The sequence below is a fragment of the Theropithecus gelada genome, chromosome 2 (genome assembly GCF_003255815.1).
Source record: "Theropithecus gelada isolate Dixy chromosome 2, Tgel_1.0, whole genome shotgun sequence".
In the NCBI taxonomy this organism is placed as follows: domain Eukaryota; kingdom Metazoa; phylum Chordata; class Mammalia; order Primates; family Cercopithecidae; genus Theropithecus; species Theropithecus gelada.
The window spans coordinates 161,553,906-161,574,859 of NC_037669.1; the positions used below are offsets into that span (position 1 = coordinate 161,553,906).

The window sequence follows — 20,954 nt, forward strand, 5'->3', positions numbered from 1 at the left end:
TGCTGGGCACACATTGTCATTGATAAACATCTTAACAGGAAACGGGGTTTGCAAGCAGACAACCGATCTGACTAGAATTCGCCAGGCTGGAATTTCCTAATCCTAGCAAGCCTGGGGATGCTACAGGAGATGAGGGCATATTTCATCCCTTATCTACAACTCCATATGACAGACACTCCCAGAGCGGCCATTTTAGAGACCTCCCCCTGGGAATGCATTCGATTTCCCAGGGTTATTCCTTGCTGAGAAAATAATTCAGCGATATTTCTCCTATTCGCTTTCTGAAAGAAGAGAAACATGACTCTCTTCTGTCCAGCCCCGCAGGCAGTCAGACTTCATGGTTATTTCCCTTGTTCCCTGAAAATAGCTGTTATCCTGTTCATTTCAAGGTGCTCATTTCATATTGTTCAAACACACATGCTTTACAAACAATTTGTGCAGATAATGCAATCATCACAGGGTCCTGAGGCAACATACATCCTCAGCTTACAAAGATGATGGGATTAAGAGATTAAAGTAAAGATAGTCATAAGAAATTATAAGAGTATTGATTGGGGAAGTGATAAATGTCCACAAAATCTTCACAATTTATGTTCTTCTGCCGTGGCTTCAGCCAGCCCCTCCATTCGGCTTCCCTGACTTCCCATAACATGTTCCATTGTCATCTCAAACCTAATTATTTCCAATTAAACTTGCCCAAGCCAGGATCCTTGCAGGCATATTGACTGACTCTCTATTTCCTATTCCTCTAGTCGCCTATATCTGGAGATTTCAGGTCCTAGAACCAGGACTAGTGTGAGATGAGAGAGGCACCTAGGATGCAGAATTGAGGTAGGTATTTACTCCACATAATTCTGCCCCTTTTGCACCTTAGGTGTCCTGTTAGCCTCGCTTCAGTCTGAGCCCTGCTACAACTTTAGCATATTTTGTGTCTGTTCTCACTATCATTGCTTTACTTGAAGGCTTCATCACTTCTCACCTGATTTCTACAGATCTACCTCTCATCTTTGCCTTGCATCTATGTCATCTCCAAAATATTGTCCACATTACTGCAAGTAATATTTCTAAAATGTAAATCTGATTGTGATTCTTCTGCTTAAAATCTTTCAAAGGCTCCCCATTGTCTTATGGTTAAAAACCAAGCTCTTCCACATCGCTCGCTAGTGCCCTCCCAATCTCTTGATCTCTCCCCACCATGTCTTGAACCTCACCTCCCAGTGCCTGTATTCTAATGCTCCCTCCAGGAAGAAAAACTTGGCAGTGCCCTGAACCCTCATGTTTTTGCTTATGCTACTCCCTCTGTCTGGAATGCCCTTCCTCCACATCTTTGCCTTGCTGAATTCCTGTTCTCTTCAGTTCAGAGGTCATTTCCTCCAAGAAGATTTTCTGGACAACCCCTGCCCCTAGGCTGAGTTACATGCTCTTCTCTGGACTCCCATGTAAATATCTAAAACATGACCTCAATCACATTTTATGTAATTCTATTGATGTATCTGTCTCTCCAACTATACTGTGGGATCTTTGAAGACAAGGGCTGTGTGGTTCACCTCTGATTCTTATTAAATAAGAATATATGCCTGGCCAATGACAGGTGTCTGGCACATGACAAGCCTGACAAATGACAGGTGCTCAAAAATATTTCATAAATAAATGGATCAGAACATAAAAGTAGAGCTGCTTGAAATCAAGTAGACACACATTAATGAGTGTTGAAATAAATGTAAAGTTAAAAAATGTTTCACAGTGATTTGCCACCACAGCCACCAAAATAATTTTGTCTCTTTCTCTTGCTTTTTTTTTCTGACATAATAAAGACAACACAGAAATTACTGACATTGACGGAAATGTTGTGGTAAAAAACAAATGAACAAAAGAAACCACTGACAGGTAAAAGCATTCATTTTCATACATGAGAAAGATGCCCATAGAATAACCTCGTGTGTGCTAAATTTTTCTAGGTGGAAATTCTTGAAAATTACATAGTTACCCCCTTGCTCCAATCAGATATGCAGCACATATTCAGTATTAATAGGCCTTCATTATGTGGTTAAGTCAGTTGTAAATTTTATCCCCTATAACCACTGACACACAGCCGTTAAGACTGTCTCTGTCACCAAATTCTCCTTCTTCGATGTATTGAAAGGAAAAGTGTTACCTGAGATCCTGGATCACCTTTTTCTCCTTTTATTCCAGGAAATCCATGAGAGCCCTAAAAGAAGACAAGAAAAACAAAATTGCTACTTAAAAAAATTTTAGCAGCCTCATGACAGTTTTATAATACTTAAAGAAGTATGGCTTACCTCTTCCCCATCAAGTCCATCAATCCCATCGTCTCCATGTCCTCCCTGAGAGACGACAATAGACAGCTGTTAGGTAAAAGCAGGTCTCTGCCACACGCTTATTGGGAAACTAATCCCATTTGGAAATCAAATTAAACTAAGAAAAAACTCCAGTACCTGAGGTCCAGAAAATCCTCTGGGTCCCTGCAAAAGATGAAATATCTCTCACTGACATATCAAAGACAGAGTGTGGATTCAAAGACTGCCTCTCTAAAGTGAGTGAGCATGTATTTCTTTACTTGTTATGAGCTATACACCTACAAAGAGGTTAGAGATGGAATTTATTAATGCTAAAGACTCCTTGACATTATTAAAAAGCAGAATTAATCTGCAGACAGGAAAACTCATCGATATAACTGGATAAAGGAAAAGAGAGAGGAGTGATGGAAGAGAGAAAACAAGGGAGGAAAGGAATGGGGAAAGAGAGGGAGAGAATGTTATAGAGAATTGGAAATAACATTTACAGAAGAGCCTTACCTTCTCACCCTGCTCCCCTGGACATCCTGCAATCCCTCTATCTCCTTGGGGTCCTGCGTCTTCTCGTACTCCCTAAGAAAAGGAGCACAGACAGGTACCCAACGTGATGTTTTTGCCAGAAGCTGCCAGTGGTTTATTTTCAGAGTTAAGACAAAGCACATGGGCACTATGAGCTTTAGAAAAAGTGCATTCTCTTCAACCTCACTCATTTACGTCTGTTTTTCCCCTCTATATTCAAACATGTTTCCTGTTAATCTTCAGAGCTTTTTATGGACCCAAGATCACAAAAAGGTGCAAGAAGAGCTCAGCCACTTCCCTACCTGATCAAACAGCACAGTGGCTGCACTTTGTAGCCACATTCCAAGACTCCAGTAATTTCATCTAGGGCCCTAATGCTATACTGGGAGAGTCAGCATTACTGACAGTAGACTCACAAGTCAGTGCTAGGGTACTGCTGCTGAGTAGAAACAGTTGCTGGAAAGTGACACTACTAGGAGAATGAGAAAGCAAAGGTGAGAAAAGCCAGTCCTCACAAGAGGAATCACCAGGTTAAAGACCCCCAAAGTCAGACTATCCGTGCAGGGATGAGCACTGAAGGTCAATGATTTCTGTGTCTCCCAACAACCCTGCTTCTCCAAGGAAATATTTAAATACAGATAAATGCTAAAGTAAAATGGATCTTAAGAAAGGAACAGTTTTGTGCTTTTTGAGGGCAGGAACCTCAACCGTGTCTTTCACCATCATGTCCCTTGTGACTGGTTCATGTCTAGGTGCATAACAGGTGTTCCCATTTTGCTGCATGAATAATTAATTAGTAATGAGCTTAATTCTTGCTTTGCCAGTAAGAGAGGGAGAAAGGATTTGCCTTCATCCTGCTTTGCTTTCTTTATTCTGAGGATCCTTCCCTGCAAAAGGAGGAGGCCTTGCCCATGGCCACAGGTTGCTGAGAGGTACCTTAGCCCTATGGCTTCCCATTGCCTGGACTTTCTGCCAGTGGTGGGCTCGGCCAGGCAGGTGGGTGACACTATTCCCCACACTGAAAGCACTCTCATGCTAGTTTGGTAGTCTCCAAGAACCCTCGGAGGGTGCAGAGTAGGTGATTCACAGCACCCCCTTAGTGGTCATTTTGTAAACTAGGTCAGCCATTAGATTGTAGTGGAATTTGTAATTGCTTGCAGATGAGAAAACAGAGGGTCAAGAAGTTAGGTATCTTGTTCAAGGACCCACATCTAGGCCAACTCTTAGCATCTGACTCTAGAGTCTTTGCTTTCAATCCTTATAACTTGCTGCCCAGATGAGGAACTGGCCTTGATCTAAGGTGACAGAAATCCAGTCTGGATGTTTTCTGAACTTTTTCCATCCCAAACAGAGGCACGTAAGTGATTTCCGTTTCTTCAAATTCTTTCTCATAATTTGATTCACGAGAAAGTGAGAGTTCTGGTTTTAAACATGGAGATCTGCAAACCTCTGTGCAGCGTTTGACCATGAAGCCATGCCTCCCATCTTGAGGGATGCCTTGCCCTCTTCCCTTTCCATGGAAGGGAGTATACTCCGGCCTTGGCCCAAAGCCATGTACTAAGCACTGGGTTTTAGGTCTAAAGAGAGCTCCCTGGCAGATAACCTGCTGTGCCTTGCTTGGGGGTAGAAAGGAGGGTGCCCAATAAAAACATGCCAGGCTACATGTGTAAGCCTGTTCCCTCCTTACCCCAAACTTAGACTTAGTAATTGCCTCATAATTCAGACAAGGAAAAATGAAAAGAAAGGCAACCCTTCTTCCCAAAAAAATGCACAAAAATCAACATATAAACAAAATAAACATAAACATATAAAAATAAACATATAAACAAAACTCCATCTACCCCTTTTGTATGAAAATAACCTTTAATGAAAAAGAAAGTAAGTGTGTGTGTGTGAGTGTATGTGTGTGTACAGTGTGTGTATAGTGGCAGGGGGGTGAGGGGGAATCATAAAAACTTACGGGGTCTCCGTCCTCTCCCCTGTGTCCTTTGCTGCCTTTTAGACCTTGAGAACCCTGGGAAGAAAGACAGAACAATAAATTGTAGTCACCCCCCCCCCATCAAGTCAAACTTGTGAAATCATTAGGCATTCTAAGCGAGTCCCTTCCTCCAACTTGGTTGCAGTTTTTGCAGATGTGGCCGTGAGTTTGGGGAGAATCTGACAACATCTGGAGCTGGCTTTTGTCCTTGCACTCAGCTCTGAAGCCCCTCTGCAGGAGGCGACACTCCTAATCCTTGCGGGAGGCTGACTTTTGGAACCCACCAGCAGATGAGGCCCACAGAGCCACACCTGTGCCTGAGTGATTTGCAGGGAGGACAGTCGCGCCAGCCACAACCCTTTTAGCAGACAAACCTATAGCATTTCCAAAGGGATTATTTTATTTTGTTCTGCTATTTTGAGAGCTCAAGGAAGAATAGGCACTTTCAACAAGACTGCATATATTTTAATTGCAGTCATCTCTCCCTTAGCCACGTGTGGTTTAACTGTGTCATGGCTTACCTGTGGCAAACATTTCATTTGGGTTTGCTTTCCCCACCCTCTAACACAGGCCCAGCTGGCTGATCATATACCAGGGTGTTTGTGCTTCTGGAACATAATTCTAATATTGACCTGAGCAAAGTAATGGAAAACACTGTGCTAAACAAAACATCACAGTGCAGTAAAAAGTTCAATATAAATTGTCCTTCCATAAGGATGGACAGTGCAGAACTCATGAGCAAGCATTGTTGATCTCTTTTTTTAAAGAAAAACTTCATTTTTATTGTGATACCTAAAATCCACTTGAAACGTACATAAAAGTATATAAAATATGAGTGTATAGTTTAATTATTATAAAGTAACTTTATAGAATAATCTTATAATTTTTATATATAAGGTATATGTAGCCACCACGCAGGTCAAGAAATAGAGCATTATTGGTCCCAAGCACAGCGCCTGTCCCAAGTCACAATTCACCCCTGGCCCCTCTCCACAAGGGCACTCCTGACTTCTGATAATAGTTTCTTGCCTTTTAAGAATACTTCACCAGTTAAGTATTCCTCCCTAGATATAATATCTTTTAATAAATGGAATTTTACCACACGTATTCTGTGTTTTGCTTTTCTTTTGGTCATTACCTTGTTAGTAAAAGTTATTCATGTTGTTGTGTGTAGCTGTAGTTCATTAATTTTCATTGGCATATATTATTGAAAATATCATGACATATTTATTCATCCTATTATTGTATAATATTTTATAATTTGTGTTTTAAAGGGCTATGAATCTGCAATGCTATGATCGTTTTGTGGTTCAATCTCATTCTGTTGCTGATGAAGCACAATTCTTATTTATTTATTTATTTACTTATTTACTTATTTTTAAGGCAATAGGGTCTCATTATGTTGCCCTGGCCGGTCTTGAACAATCAAGTGATCTTCCCACCTCAGCCTCCCAAGTAGCTGGGATTACCAGTGCAAGCTACTACACCCAGTTTCATCTCCACTATTTTTTACTTCTTATCACCTTTCAAACTTTCTAAAGCAAGTACAAAAGTATAAATTGCGAAACCAAGAAGCAACATCGCCAAGGGTATGTAAGAGAAAAGGGAGTTATTCTTGCTAGCAGTATCAAAAGTGAGCTCTCCTGACCTGGATTTTATACCAAAAAAGTCATATGAAATGTCCAAAGGAATTCCATTAGCATGGAGTGAAGGTTGTAAAATCAGTCAGTCAGTCTCAGTCCTACCCGTACCAAATCAAAGCACATTAGATAAAATAGTATCACAGGTGAGTGGCACCTTCATGGCTTGTGGTCCTCGGGTCCCATGAGGTCCTGGAATTCCTGGACATTTGCAGAATGTGTAGCAGCAAGTCCTTTCTGCAATGTTTCCCTGGGGAAAAAAAAGTAAAGCTAAGTGAATAACAATTGTCAGAAACTTTATTTCATAAGAATTGTACTCATACAAATCATAATCCACCACCTACAAGCCCATCTTCTCCCTTTGGATGAGGGGTTGCAGAGAATAAGAGGTGCTTTCTGAATTTAACACTGCAGAGAGGGTGCCAGGCACTGCACTGGCAACATCGCCTCTCCAAAGGAAATGACCTCTGTTTATAGACAGGGCATCCAGTATGTGGATGGCCATGACCCAACTTTGCCTAAGACTTGTTGGTTTCTGGTTGACAGTCTTCTGTTTCCTGGAATTTCTGCAACACAGTTGGGGGTTTTTTAATTCAGTTATGAGTTGGTTGGTTTTTTAGTTCCTTATGCATTCATTTAGTGAGATGACAAAGAATGAAAGAATACGTAAAAACAAAATACTATGCTGTGGTCTTCCACACATTTTTATATACTAAGGACCATGCCCTTAATTTAGTAGGGGTAAACAAAGGCAGTCTTTGAAAGTTCTCATCAAGATTCCAATTTAGTTCCCATGGCATTTTGAACAACTGGGGATTTTGTTCAACAACTCACCAGGTACTGTGATAGTTTTTTGCCCAGCTCTCTCATTCCAATAGTCAGATGAGTCCGGTAATTGAATCCTTTTCCAAATTCAAAGCTAGAAAACTCATGATGAGCAGTTGTGTTAAGCGACACTACCAGCAGAGCATCAAGTCCTATGCGGTAAGAACCACAATATAAATAAAGCAAAGGGGTTGTACATGAAAAAGAAGAAGGCATAATAATTCTGCTCAGTGAACATGATTTAAAGAATTGAAAAGGGGAAAAAACAAACATAAGAGGAAGAAGTACTCCTGACATATGAAGAAACTAACAGTGAATTTGCCTGCATTTTACGAATATGCACCAGCTCTGGTCCCTGACTTTTGCATGAAATCCCCTGATAAAAGTATTCAAGAGAAACAATTTACAAATCTATAGAAAAACACTAATAGAAAACTGTGTTCCACATCTTACCACCAATGTTGGTGCAATTCTTGGACACTGGAAAGTGATTTTTTTTTTTTTTTTTTTTTTTTTTTGAGACGGAGTCTCACTCTGTAGCCCAGGCTGGAGTGCAGTGGCCGGATCTCAGCTCACTGCAAGCTCCGCCTCCCGGGTTCATGCCATTCTCCGGCCTCAGCCTCCCAAGTAGCTGGGACTACAGGCGCCCGCCACCTCGCCTGGCTAGTTTTTTGTATTTCTTAGTAGAGACGGGGTTTCACCGTGTTAGCCAGGATGGTCTCGATCTCCTGACCTCGTGATCCGCCCGTCTCGGCCTCCCAAAGTGCTGGGATTAAGGGCATTATTCATCTTCAGAGAGTTTTTCTGAATTTTCCTGAATGTAAATTAATGATAATTCTCAAGTTATTCCCAATTTCAAACACCCCTGGGAGGCCAGGCCCTGAGAACATGAGGAAAACCCAGGGCAATTGTCTCAGCTGAACTCCTGACCACATACAGTTCATTCATTAATTCATCTATTCACTCATTAATTCATTTACTAGTTCATTTACTTTATTCATCTTTTCACTAAGCAAATTTTTAAATTATTAATAGGAGCCTATTATGCATTAATCATTGTATAATACAGAGATACAAATGAGTAAGTCAGGCTTCTTTCCTTCCCAGAGTTATTGGTCTAATGGAACAGAGGGTCAAGAATCGGATAGTTGCTCTGAGAAACATCAGGGTTCTATGAAAGCCTAGAGGAGAAGATCCTAACCCATTATTGGAGAGTCATGGAAGGTTTCTCGGAAAAATTGATGTCAAAGCTGATTCTAAAGGATAAATGCACGTTGGCCAATGGAAAGAGCCAGACAAAGAAGACGGAGAGAGTACCTGGGTAGGAAAGGAAATAGAGGAAGCTCTAGGCAAGGACAGAGAGAAGTGAGGCTGTAAAGTACATTGGAGGCCAGGCACAGTGGCTCGCACCTGTAATCCCAGCACTCTTGGAGGCCGAGGTGGGTGGATCACCTGAGGTCAGGTATTTGAGACCAGCGAACTGGTCAACAACATGGTGAAACCCCATCTCTACTAAAAATACGAAAAAACAAAAATAGCCAGGCATGATGATGGGCACCTGTAATCCCAGTTACTCAGGAGGCTGAGGAGGGAGAATCGCTTGAACCCAGGAGGCAGAGGTTGCAGCGAGCCGAGATTGTGTCACTGCACTCCAGCCTGGGCAACAAGAACAAAAATCCATCTAAAAAAATTACATATATGTATAACCTTGGAGGAAGAATGGTAAAAATAATTTCATATGCCTGGAATGTTGAATATAAGAAATAATTTGGCTGGGCACAGTGGCTCACTCCTGTAATCCCAGCACTTTGGGACACTGAGGTGGGCGGATCACAAGGTCAGTAAATCGAGACCATCCTGGCTAACACAGTGAAACATCATCTCTACTAAAAATACAAAAAAATAGCTGAGCGTGGTGGTAGGCACCTGTAGTGCCAGCTACTCGGGAGGCTGAGGCAGGAGAATGGCATGAACCCGGGAGGCAGAGCTTGCAGTGAGTCAAGATTGGGCCACTGCACTCCAGCCTGGGTGACAAAGCGAGGCTCCGTCTTAAAAATAAATAAATAAATAAATGAAGGTTGAAATTGGAAGCAGAGGCCAGGTTCTGCAACGCTCCCAGGCCATGTTAAGGAATTTGATCTATATCCCAAGAACAATGAGAAGGTATTGAAGGGATCTGTGCAGAGAAAGAGACACAACCGAGCAATAAAACAGGATGTATTGTGGCCTTTAGGGAGGTTTCCTGTGGAAGCTGAACCCTAGAAGCCAGTCTGGGCTACACCAAGAAATTCTTAAACAATGCATCTCATTTGACAATTAGTGGAGTCTTCCATCGCTGCATCTTACTCTCAACTTCTGCACTGAGCTTCCGGCTCAGTCTGAAGCTATGACACGGACAGAAAATATATAGTGAGAAGTGCTTTTCCAAATCCATGTTGCTATCTTTCATATGGAAAATAAGAAACAGTAGGAGCTGTCTTGGGTCAGGTTCTCTAGAACTGGAATCTGAGAGAGGATTTTGTATGTATGTGGTATCTGTATTGAGAGAGAGACCAGGAAAGGGAAGGAGATGTAACTAGGAATACATCTCAATAAAGTCTTAGCCTTTGCCTGATTCATGAGGGACTCTGGAGTGCAAATTGTACTAGAGTTGATCCATTTGAGCAACAGTTCCAGGTTTTTGTATCCCTATATCATAGTTGCCCCCCGCCCACCATCAACGTGGGGCATGGTAACCCCACACCCATTCCAAGCACGCCCAGGTATATGGTTCAGGTCAAGCAAGGGCATATGTCTGTATAGAAGGTCATAAGTCTAAGCACTTGGCCATAGCATTTGCAGCATTTTGGGGAGGAGTGCGAGGGCTGGTCACAAGGGGATTAGACGAGGTATCAACAGCCTCTGCTACAAGTAGCCAGGCAGATCTCAACATCTACAGCATCTGAGTAAAGGTAGAGACTTGTTAAGCATATTCCATGCTTCACTGTTTAAATTTTCAACTCGGCCAGGTGCGGTGGCTCATGCCTGTAATCCCAGCACTTTGGGAGGCCGAGTTGGGTGGATCACGAGGTCAGGAGATCAAGACCACCCTGGCTAACACAGTGAAACCCCATCTCTACTAAAAATACAAAAAATTAGCCAGGCGCCTGTAGTCCCAGCTACTCGGGAGGTTGAGGCAGGAGAATGGCGTGAACCCGGGAGGTGGAGCTTGCAGTGAGCTGAGATTGTGCCACTGCACTCCAGCCTGGGTGACAGACCAAGACTCCATCTCAAAAACAAACAAACAAAAAAAATTCTACTCAATACCTGCTTCTCTGAGCCTGTCTGATTGATTTTCAAGCATTATGTTACTTTCACTCTGGAGACCGTCTGAAAAAATAAGCAGCACCTAGAGAAATAAGAAAATGGTGTGGTGTAATAGCTAAATATATAATTGGGGAATGAAGAAAAAATGGAAGAATATGGAGATGGGAAATAGAATGTAATATGGATACCTGGCCCCGGGATGCAGATTTATTCTTAAATGTGTCCCAAAGAGACCGCAAGAACTGTGCGTTCAGATGAGTTGGCCCAGTGACGTTGACTTGCAGCAAGCTGTCAAACACTGCTTTCTGATAGATCTGGAACTTGGCAGGGAATTCTTGGTCATTGTTCACCTTAAACGCCAAACTCACCTGCACCTCTGTGCCAGCCCCACAGCTCACCCCCCTGATAGAGCTGATGTCTTCTAAGATGCCTGGGAGGTAGGATTCCAGCTGGGGGTGGCCCTGGAACAAAGGCTGCCCCTGCACATGAGTGGAGATGTCAAACCCAACCACTATGTCCATAAAGCAATCTGGAAATCAAGGGAACAGGGTCAAGATTAATGAGCAGACAGGAGTAAGGAAGGAGAGACAGGGCAGAAGAAAGGAGCACTGTCATACCCCAGAGCTAGAGGGTCTCTAGTCTCCAAAAAGTGTTCAAGAAGGAAGATACTGACTGCTTTATCATATACATATATGTGTGTATGTATATCACATATATATATGTGATACTAACATATATCACAGGGGTTTTCTCTGTCTCCTTTAAAATATTAAAACTTTCAATAGCTATTTGAAGTTCAAACCATAGTTTAGTCTCATCCTCAGTGACTCTGTTGTGTGTGTGTGTGCCACGCATGTGAGCATGCATTTTAATGGTGACATATTTTAATTCATATAATCAGAATACATTAAAGTTTTGAGCTGTCTTTTCAGATTATTTAAGTTTTAGAGATCACAAACACAGATGGCTGCAAATGCAGGTAGATAAGATAGATGATTCAAGTGGGCAGAGTGTGAGGAAAATAAACTAGAGAACAATGACCCATTTCTGGGTCTGTTCACTGTTCAGTTCCAGCTGAGAGTAGCTATGTGGGAGATGGGGCCTAGTGTTGTCAGATATTCTGATTTTTCAAAGAGGAGCCTGATGTCTACATTTTTAATGTAGAACCTTCAGTGTGAATGCTGTCAACTAATTTAGCAACTCATCAACACTGGATGCGATAAACAAACTGCAACTGCAAGCTGCCATTTGGTTACTCTGATCCTGCCCAGGTGCTCATTTTACAGATGAGGAAACAGTGATGTGCAGAGGTTGCTGCCGCTGAACCAGAGTTAGAACTCTGGCTTTCTGATTCCAGGACCAGGGCTCTTTCCACCACTGTAATCTGCCTCCACTTGAGCACCACAAATGGGACATATAAGATATGGAGAGTTTGGAAAGACTAACACATTTTGTTAAAGAAGTGACTTCAATTATAACAACTCTAGAAACATAAGAACTTGAAGGAATTTCTGCATGTTGTGCAAATTCCACAAACCGGAATCATTCGCTACTGCTTCCTTATATGCTGTCCTCCCAACTCCTAGCCTCAAATTTAGAGAATCTGAGTCCCCCGTGGCCAATCTCAGCTGGAGCTGAACGGTGGCATTCCTGTGAGATGCATCATTGTTTTCCAGTTCACTGTCCTCATACTCTACTCACTTGACTCATCTCCATTACCCACCTGGTCTTTGCAGCCATGTGCCTTTGTGACCTCTGGCTTAAATAACCTCTGAGGACAATTCAGATCATTAGTAGCCTATGATTATATGAATGTAATCATTAAAAGAAGAAAAATACACTGTACGCACACACACACACAGGAGTCCCTTACAAGATGGTTTAACAAAGGTACAATAATAAAACTTCCAATCAGCAAATGTTTATTTTACTTACTTCCTGCTGATGCAGGGCATTTACGAGGAGGACAGAAATAGGAGACAGAGATCCAGGTGCTAAAAGGAGAATAAACACTGGATTGCCGTGAGGGAACAGGGCTGACCAGAGGACACAGCCCAGGGGTCCCCTCTAGCCTCTGCACCCTTTCCTTGTCTTTGAGGGAGGCTGAGTTATCCAAACTTCCTGGAAGCAGAGAAGTCTCTTATCACTGCATCATAAGTGAGATATTCTCACTAAATATATGTTCTAAATATATGCTCTGCTAGAGCTAGCCCATTAGACACACTTGGGAAATGGAGAAATGAGTTTTCCATGGAAGAAAACCAAACAAGGAGCACTTACTGGTTTTCCCGCAGCTCTGGCAAATTTCACGGACGATCCTTTTTCTCATGTCCACATTCTTTAACTTATCAAAGTCTTGAAAAGTGATTATTTTTTCAGAATTGCCTGTTATTGGCAGAAGCCATTCCTTAGAAACATCTCCTATGCCCAAAACCAGGACACAAATTCCAAGGTCCTTCAGGGTTTTTACTGCATCTGCCACATTATAGTGAGGATCTCCAGATGTGATAACAACCAAAGTTTGGGGGACACCAGCATTTCTTCTCCCACCAGCATATAGATTAAACATGTTTCTCACTTTTTTAAGGGCAAAGTCAATTCTCGGAAACCCACTGCTCTTGGAGACATTCTGAATTTGATTCTTCCACTGGGTTTTAGTCAGAGAGTTTTTCAACTCAATAATACTCTGGTAGTTGCTTCCAAATTGAGCCATACCAATTTTCATTCTTTGAGACTGAATGTCAAAATTATCAATTAAGTCTGACAAGAAAGTTGTCATGGTAACAAAATCTGAATTAGATACCCTGTCAGAGCCATCGCAAAGGAAAATCACATCAGCTTCCTGAAGACTACAGACTGCAATAGAAAAAAGAATAAATTATTTTCCTCATGAATCATTCTAAATTTTTCCTTTCCTCATATACTTAAATTGCTTTGCTAAATACTTCAATTGCTTTACATTAGCAAATTGAGATAAGTTAACAAGAGAAAGAATCACTGATCCTCAAAAAGAAGAAAAAACAGCAAGAGGAGGAAAGATTAGAGAGTTTTTTCAAAGTTTAATTATTTATGCAATCCATTTGAAAAGACACTGGAAGCTAATCCGAGAAAGAAAGTAAGAAGTTTGAAAAAATTTCATGTACTCCTTAAAAGGTTATTACAAAGGCTAGACATCCCTTCAAAACACCAAGATTGGGACATCTACCCCATCAAGATAATAGTACTTACTTACTGTACTATTATTAGTACTCCTATTACTATTCATGTTATCACTTTACATCCATATTGAGGAGTAGCATTTTAAAAATGCTTTTGGCACATAATAACAACATTAATATTCACAATCACCTTACGACTAATTATTCTAATTTTATAAATATAGAAATAGAACTTAGAGGTTAAGTGATTCATATAAGAGCATACAGTTACTACGGAGTGGAGCTGGTATCTGGACCTCTAGATCCTTTTTACCCTTAAATTTAGCACTTTTTTCTAGTGCAATGCTTTTTAAAAATACCATGACTCAAATATTAGAATTTCTCAGAGGAAGTGTGAATGGCTAGTAAATAGAGCATATGGTCAGCTCCCTGAAGTCCAATCTGAAATGTCCCAAAATCGAAGGGACATTTCTATACTCATTTCCAACCAAACTCAATGGCTGTGGTAGGAGCAGCACTATGGTGATTACTAAAGGTAATTGAGACAGTAGGTTACTCACGGTCACACAATTCCTTGTAAGTGTGGTGTGGCAGACACAAAGACGGGCTGCCTGGCTAGACCTGCAAGGAAGAACTTACTTCCCAGCTATGGGAGTATGGGCAGACAGTAGACAGCTTCCAACTGTCAGCACTTTCAGGGTCTGTCTCACTATAGAGAGATGCCTTGCCAAAGGTCATGCCCTTCTTAGGGCCATCACGTCCAGGCACTAAGTGGGAAGGGAGTTCTCCCTTAGTCCCAGCCGTTTCAGGCTGATGGTGGACAGCTCTCATGGGCAATATTTGCTTCAGAGCTCTCTGCTAGGTTTGGAGCTTTGTTTAGCCTATGTCACTATTTTGAGTTATTTGGTCCATCTTGCTTTCCCCATTTATTTTACAGGTGTGGATTCCTAATAAACATATTGCATCCCAAACTCCATCTCAGCACTACTTCAAAAATGTAGGCATGGGAAATGAGAATAAAACAGCCTTCACACTCCTAGGAAAAGACTGAAGTCTTAGTAATGTACTAGATTTGGAGGACACAACAAACAAATGAGATTAAGCCTGCCTGCAGAGCTTGTAGTCTTGTGACAGATACAGGTAGGAAAACAGCAAATATGTGTCAATTGCTACCACTTGGAAAATAGAAGGTGTGAGAGTTGGGGGATACAGTGGGGACATGAGGTCAGGTTTGGGCCTGACTGAAAGCACACAAAGACTGAAACTTGACAGAAAAGTGAGATGTAGGCAGGCACAGTGGTAGGCTGGAGTGGTCATGGTGGGCAGGATAGTGTGCACAAAGACGTGGAGGAATTTCAGAAGGACAGGGTAGATTTGAAGAGGGGAGAGGTGATCAATGAGCTTGCAGAGGTGGGCAGGGGCTAGATAGAGCTCAGGAGTTTGGAAATTGTTCCAAGGGCACAGGGAGGCCTCCAAAACAAAAACAAAAACAAAAACAAAAAAAACTGTAAGCAGAAGAGGGACCGCATCCAGTGTGTAGGAGAAAGAACACTCAGTGTTAAGTGGACTGGCAGGTGTCAGGAATGAAGGAGGGGAGCCTACGCTTCAGGGTGAGAGTCCAGGAAGAGGATGGAATGGGCAGAAGAACTGGGGTGGTCCTGCTGCCTTGGGAAAAATCATAATTTTCCTTGGGTAAAGATGATACCATCATTCAATATCTGAAACCAAGAAGATGAATTAATTGCTTACTTAATAAGGTAAAGCTATGGTGGTCAGGCATAGTTTTATTTAGCCAAGCAAATGCTGATCTGACACAGGATTTGAGGGAAGGTTTTGTCTGGAGTTGGACAAGTTACAAATATGGAAGTGGGTTAATGTCAGTTTTAGAAACATGATTTATATTAGTTACAAAAGTGAGCTTCTCGTCGGTAGAAAGGAAGGAATAAAGGAGGAAAGAAATGAGAGAAAGGAGGGAGGAAGGAAGCAAAGAAGAAAGGAAATTCAAAAGTTGGTTATTTCATTTGCCAGACTGGGAGGACTGGGTCAATACACAAATCACAAGAATTCGGACCTTCCAATTAGGCACAGCAGCCCTTCCTGGGTTACTTATCAGTCTCTACTGCTTTTGAGACCACAAGTGGCAAATCTCACCCTGTCCTCACTCAAATGTGATGTCACCAGCCTACCAACTTCAGTGGTAGCTGGTAATCATCTCAGTTCCCTTCCCTCCCTGTTTCTCTCAGCCAGCTTCCATTACCCCACATTCAACTCTCATATCCTGCCCTCTATACTGGTGGCACTCACACAGAAGAGCACACCAGACCACTTGAATTTTGATGTCTCTCTAGAATGCCTATGATCCCATTTAGAGGGCCTAGATCTTTGAAGACAAAAGTCTATCCATTTAAACCATGAAACTGTCCACTTGAGTTTGGCCTGAAACTGATGTCCAGTGGCTGCACTGAGACCATTAACCAAATGGAGCACGATAAGCAGCCATTACATGGGGTAAGGTGAATACGACCCTAAGAAGAATTTCTTTCTGCCAGAAAAAGGCAACAGAATAGCAAAATGCCAGGGAATGCATCTGGAACTTTCCTGTATAATCTCTTCAGTGCATGCTGTGGTGGGAAGGAATCTTTGGGATCTTGTTCAATCAACCCATTTCTTTTAGAGATGAGAAAACTGATAGCCTGAGCAGAGAAATATTCAGTCCATAACATCCAGGCAATCGGAGACCTGAGACTTATGATTTACTTTTTGTTTAAATTTTTATTGCTACCCCCATAGAAACTTTAAAAGTAACAACTTACCTTCTGGTGCTTCAGTACACATACTTTCTTGAACAAGTGTGAAAACATCTTTCAGTTTATCAAAATTATCTACATAGATAGTATTGTTTTTATTCCCTGCCATACCCTCAAGTTCCTTTTGGTTGGCCTTTCCTACACCCACTGCAAGGATGGTGATGCCCTTGTCTCTCAGTTCTGATGCTGTGTCATTGAGCTGATCATGGTCATGAGATTTCCCATCAGTGATGACAATCAGCATCTGCTTCACATTTTCCTTGATGCGGCTGCCATGCTCCTCTGTAAACAGGGCATTTGCATGCTTGAGAGCCTTGGCAGTGTAGGTCTTCCCTCCAGTGTCCCTTCGCATCCTCAGATTCTCAATTATTGCTGATCTGTTCGAGTACGTATTAAGGTAGAAAAGGATGTTAGGTTGGTCAGAGTATTTGAGGGCTCCAAACTGAACTCCGTTTCTGCCAACATCTGCTTTCTTCACCAAATGGATAGTTAGGTTAATCATGTGATCTTGATATTGTTTTTTTATGCTACCTGAATGATCCAGCACAAACACGACGTCTAGTCCTGTAATCCTTTTACAATCTGAAAGAAGACGAAAACAGGAGTCACAAACTTTCTGCAGTGCATTCTATGCAGGGTGCTGAGAAGGGAAGCGAACTAGCATTTGCCGTGAGTCTACTATGTGTCAGACACTACATCTCACTTAGTTCTTAGAGGTGGCTGCTGCCATTTTATAGAAAAAAAAAGAAAAAAAAAAAGGCCAAGGCTCAGAGAAGTGCAACTTGCCTACATCATGACTCCAAGGACATTTGTACCCTATCTACATCACTCCAGGATCAGTGGTCCTTATGCCACACCACTCTATTTTGCTATATCTCATTAGGACATGTAATGTCTTTTACTAAGCAGGCTTTCAACTGAAAGGCAATGTTAGAAGCTAGTTCAATGTCAATGTAATGGTAAGACATACTGATGTTTGCCAAACAGACCTGCTATTGTGGAAAGCTCAAGAGCTCACTGTATAACTTGGTGGTTTTACCCTACTCCCTCTGGCTCCAGGTATCTTTGGACCCTCAGGTATGCAAACCATCCCTGTGTATCATATCTCTCTGCAGTTATTTATGCTTTTCTCCCTGACGTTGTGAATTAGAGCTCAGAAAGGAGTGGCCCCAAGTAGGAGGAGAGCAAAAACTCCTATCACTTCTTCCCTGACCCCAAACCCTCCTCCACATTATAAGACAAGTGACTGTTTTGGCTGGCTTTCCAACGTGTGGACTCTTTCCCCACTCTTTTCCTTCCCTCAATAACTTACACGCATGTATTCCAAAGATTTGCTTCTCCACTTTCCACCTGCCTAGCTAATTGTCAACTCTTATTTCTAATAATAAAGTCTCAAATTTTTTAAGTTTCTGATACTGTGAATATCCCCAGGCTATATCTGTAAAACCCTTGGTCAATGACCCACTGAGAACTGGTGACTAGTCATGACCTGATACTTAGGAGACAATCTAATGCATGAGTCAGATGAATTTCAGGTTATGCTGTAGACAAGGCCTCCACATTTACATTAATCAAAATGAAGAAATGCCAAGAAGAGCCTTGCAGGTTTCAAAGTTGAAGCTATAGCCTTTAGGTACACCTCCCAACATTATCAAGAGTTTTGGAATCACTGCCACCTTTGGGGGAAGAAAAAAATTCCAATTAAGCAGTTACCAAGGAAACTTTAGAACTATCACCTAACACTTACGTGTTTGTAAGACATTTTGTTAAGTTTCTGGAAATTCCACATGCACAATTTTGACGAATAAAGTCCAGTGAAAATCTCTATGTTGCCAGAGGAACAACACAAAACAAACTTACCCTGGTTTGTTTTCTTAGTTGTATCCAAAACACAGAAAATAGCACATGATAGATTTTAAAACATAGGTGTTTTAGTCTATGTGTGGATTGAGAAAAAGCTCTCATTCAAAAGACATTAAAATTGATAGGCTCAAACTGAAGGTTGTGCAGTACAATTTTAAAAGCACTACAATTTGTAAGAATACAATGATGACTCCAAGTAATCAGAAAAGTGACAAATTACAGTTTTCCAAAGGGATGGATACATGAACAGACAAATATAAAATATCCAGTTGATAGAGTTTAAGAATAATAATGTGAAGTAATGAAAATAAACTATCTTTAAAATACCCAGGGTTTTCTTGGTGGGTGGTGCTTAGGATACTAGATAAAATTTAACTAAAAGAAAGACGAAATTGTATTTCTAGTTATTTTCTGCTTAACAATGGCTATAAATAGCCAAGAAACAATTCTAGAAAATAATTTGGGATTCAAAACTGGCTCTGAAAAATCCAGGTGTGTGGGTATTAAACATTTGGAAGTTTAAAGTAAAATTCTGGGATCTTTTTGGAATATACTTGAAGTCACCAATGCCATACTAACTTGTGCCAAACTAGACGCCAAAATTGTTAGTCTGAAACATCCCTGGAGGTCACAGCCATTTTAATATAACATAAAGAAGACTAAAACTTAACATTTAAGTCCAGGTAGAGGCCAGGGCCAGAGTGCCATATACTATTTCTCATTATAAAGTCAACAGCTCACATTCTTGAGTCCTGACAGATAACAGGGTCACTTACCATGGAGAGCACACACATGAAAGACAAGTTTCCTTTCTAGTGCCTTCAGATGATCGAAGTTCTCAACGTGAAAAACTAGGCTGCCATCCCCACTGATCTCTTCTAGCTGAGATCTATTGGCATTGTATACTCCTACAGAGAAGATGGTCACATCTTTGCCCCGAAGAATTCTAGCAGGATCTCTCACATCATCCTGAGCTACTCCATCTGTGATGAGGATGAGAAACTTTTTGGCCCCCAAACGGGCCCCCTTGGAGTAGGTGAAGTATTGACCTACAAAATTTAGTGCCTTTCCAGTTAAAGTGCCTTTATTGATGAGAGACATTCTATCTATTGCATCAGAAATTTCTTGCCGTGTAAAGTATCTATTGAGCTGGAACTCTTCCTTAGTTGTATCACTGAACTGAACAACGCCAATCTGGGTTTTGTCTGCACCAATTTGAATCTTAGTTAATAGGTTTTTCATGAAGATTTTAATTTTCCTAAAATTTTCATTTCCTATACTCCAAGAACTGTCCACCAGAAACATGATGTCAGCCTTCATGTCTTCACATCCTGCATGTTACAAAAAAAAAAAGGATCAGAAATAACCAGGTTGGAATGGTTCTCACAAAGTGGCATTAAGGCAGAAACAAATGTATTAATGAGAAAACATTGAAAGTTAACTCAAGCAACTGTTGTTACGTTTGAAAATTGTATTTGCTTCTTTAGTAGAAGCTGGTTGACTAGAACCCTGAAGCAGAAATGCAACTTCCAAAATGTGTATTTATTCATTCATGCATGCATGCATAACTCATTTATTCATATTTAATTCATTCATTCATAATTTTGAGGTGTATAAAATGCCAAGCATCCAGCCATGTGTTAAGGATGCAGTAGTGATACAAAAAAGGAACCAGAGCCAAAGCAATCAATTCCTTGCGCTCATAGTACTAACACTCCAGGGTTTTATGTATATTCTGGAGAAACACAATTTCAAATAATTTTTTAACAGCATTATTTTCTGGGATAATTCTAAGTGATTTCATAAACACTATAAATCAATATTGGAAATTGAAGAAAAACTTTTTACTAGAGATAAGTGCTTCAGTAAGCACATACTCATTCAACATGGACTGTTCCTTTATACATAAACTTTAGACAGCCTGATTGGAAATGAACATATACATATGTATATATATACACACAGATATATACACACTAATGTATGTACATTCATTGTTCTATATATAAGATAGACATATGTACATATATAAAACCAATTTCTATAATCTATTAAAAACAGTATTAATTCATGATACATATGTTTTGCATATATATATGTAAATATATTATCTTTAGCATATATCTTTTTAGTCTTAATCTCTTTTTCTATCTGTAATCTCTGCCTTCCTCTTACAGTTTCTCCCTCAACACTCTGAAGTCTATCCCATACTTCCTAAAAATAAACACAGCATCAGCCATATATTTAAAAAATGAAAAGATGTTAACTATTACTTAATAAAGTGTAAGGTCACATTCTGATCCACCAGGAGGACTACACCACCATTTTAAGATTCAAGCTGCCTCAGAACCATCTTGAAAGTCATGAGAGGAGAAATTGCTGAAGATGTTTGTGGCCTTGATAGAGTGGCCTTGACCACTGTGGTGAAGTGTGGAAGAGTCCCTTCCATGTAACACATATAAAAGAAATAGGCTTTTACATACAGTTTAGTATTCACAGGATCTACCTCCTGGTATCTATTTGTGACAGAAACTACTTCATGT

General features: G+C 40.9%; 1 protein-coding gene across 1 annotated transcript in view; it reads right to left on the bottom strand.

The window, feature by feature from the left end:
- COL6A5 (collagen type VI alpha 5 chain) overlaps positions 1-20,954 on the bottom strand; it is a 94,651-nt gene that overhangs the window by 59,665 nt on the left and 14,032 nt on the right. Inside the window, exons 5-16 of the mRNA XM_025376711.1 lie at positions 19,188-19,742; positions 16,555-17,130; positions 12,864-13,439; positions 10,772-11,112; positions 10,584-10,665; positions 7,287-7,429; positions 6,610-6,702; positions 4,795-4,848; positions 2,817-2,888; positions 2,457-2,483; positions 2,301-2,345; positions 2,156-2,209 (exon numbers count right to left, since the gene is read on the bottom strand). Of these exons, the coding sequence (XP_025232496.1) occupies positions 2,156-2,209; positions 2,301-2,345; positions 2,457-2,483; positions 2,817-2,888; positions 4,795-4,848; positions 6,610-6,702; positions 7,287-7,429; positions 10,584-10,665; positions 10,772-11,112; positions 12,864-13,439; positions 16,555-17,130; positions 19,188-19,742 (2,618 nt within the window). The remainder of the gene's footprint in view (positions 1-2,155; positions 2,210-2,300; positions 2,346-2,456; positions 2,484-2,816; positions 2,889-4,794; positions 4,849-6,609; positions 6,703-7,286; positions 7,430-10,583; positions 10,666-10,771; positions 11,113-12,863; positions 13,440-16,554; positions 17,131-19,187; positions 19,743-20,954) is intronic.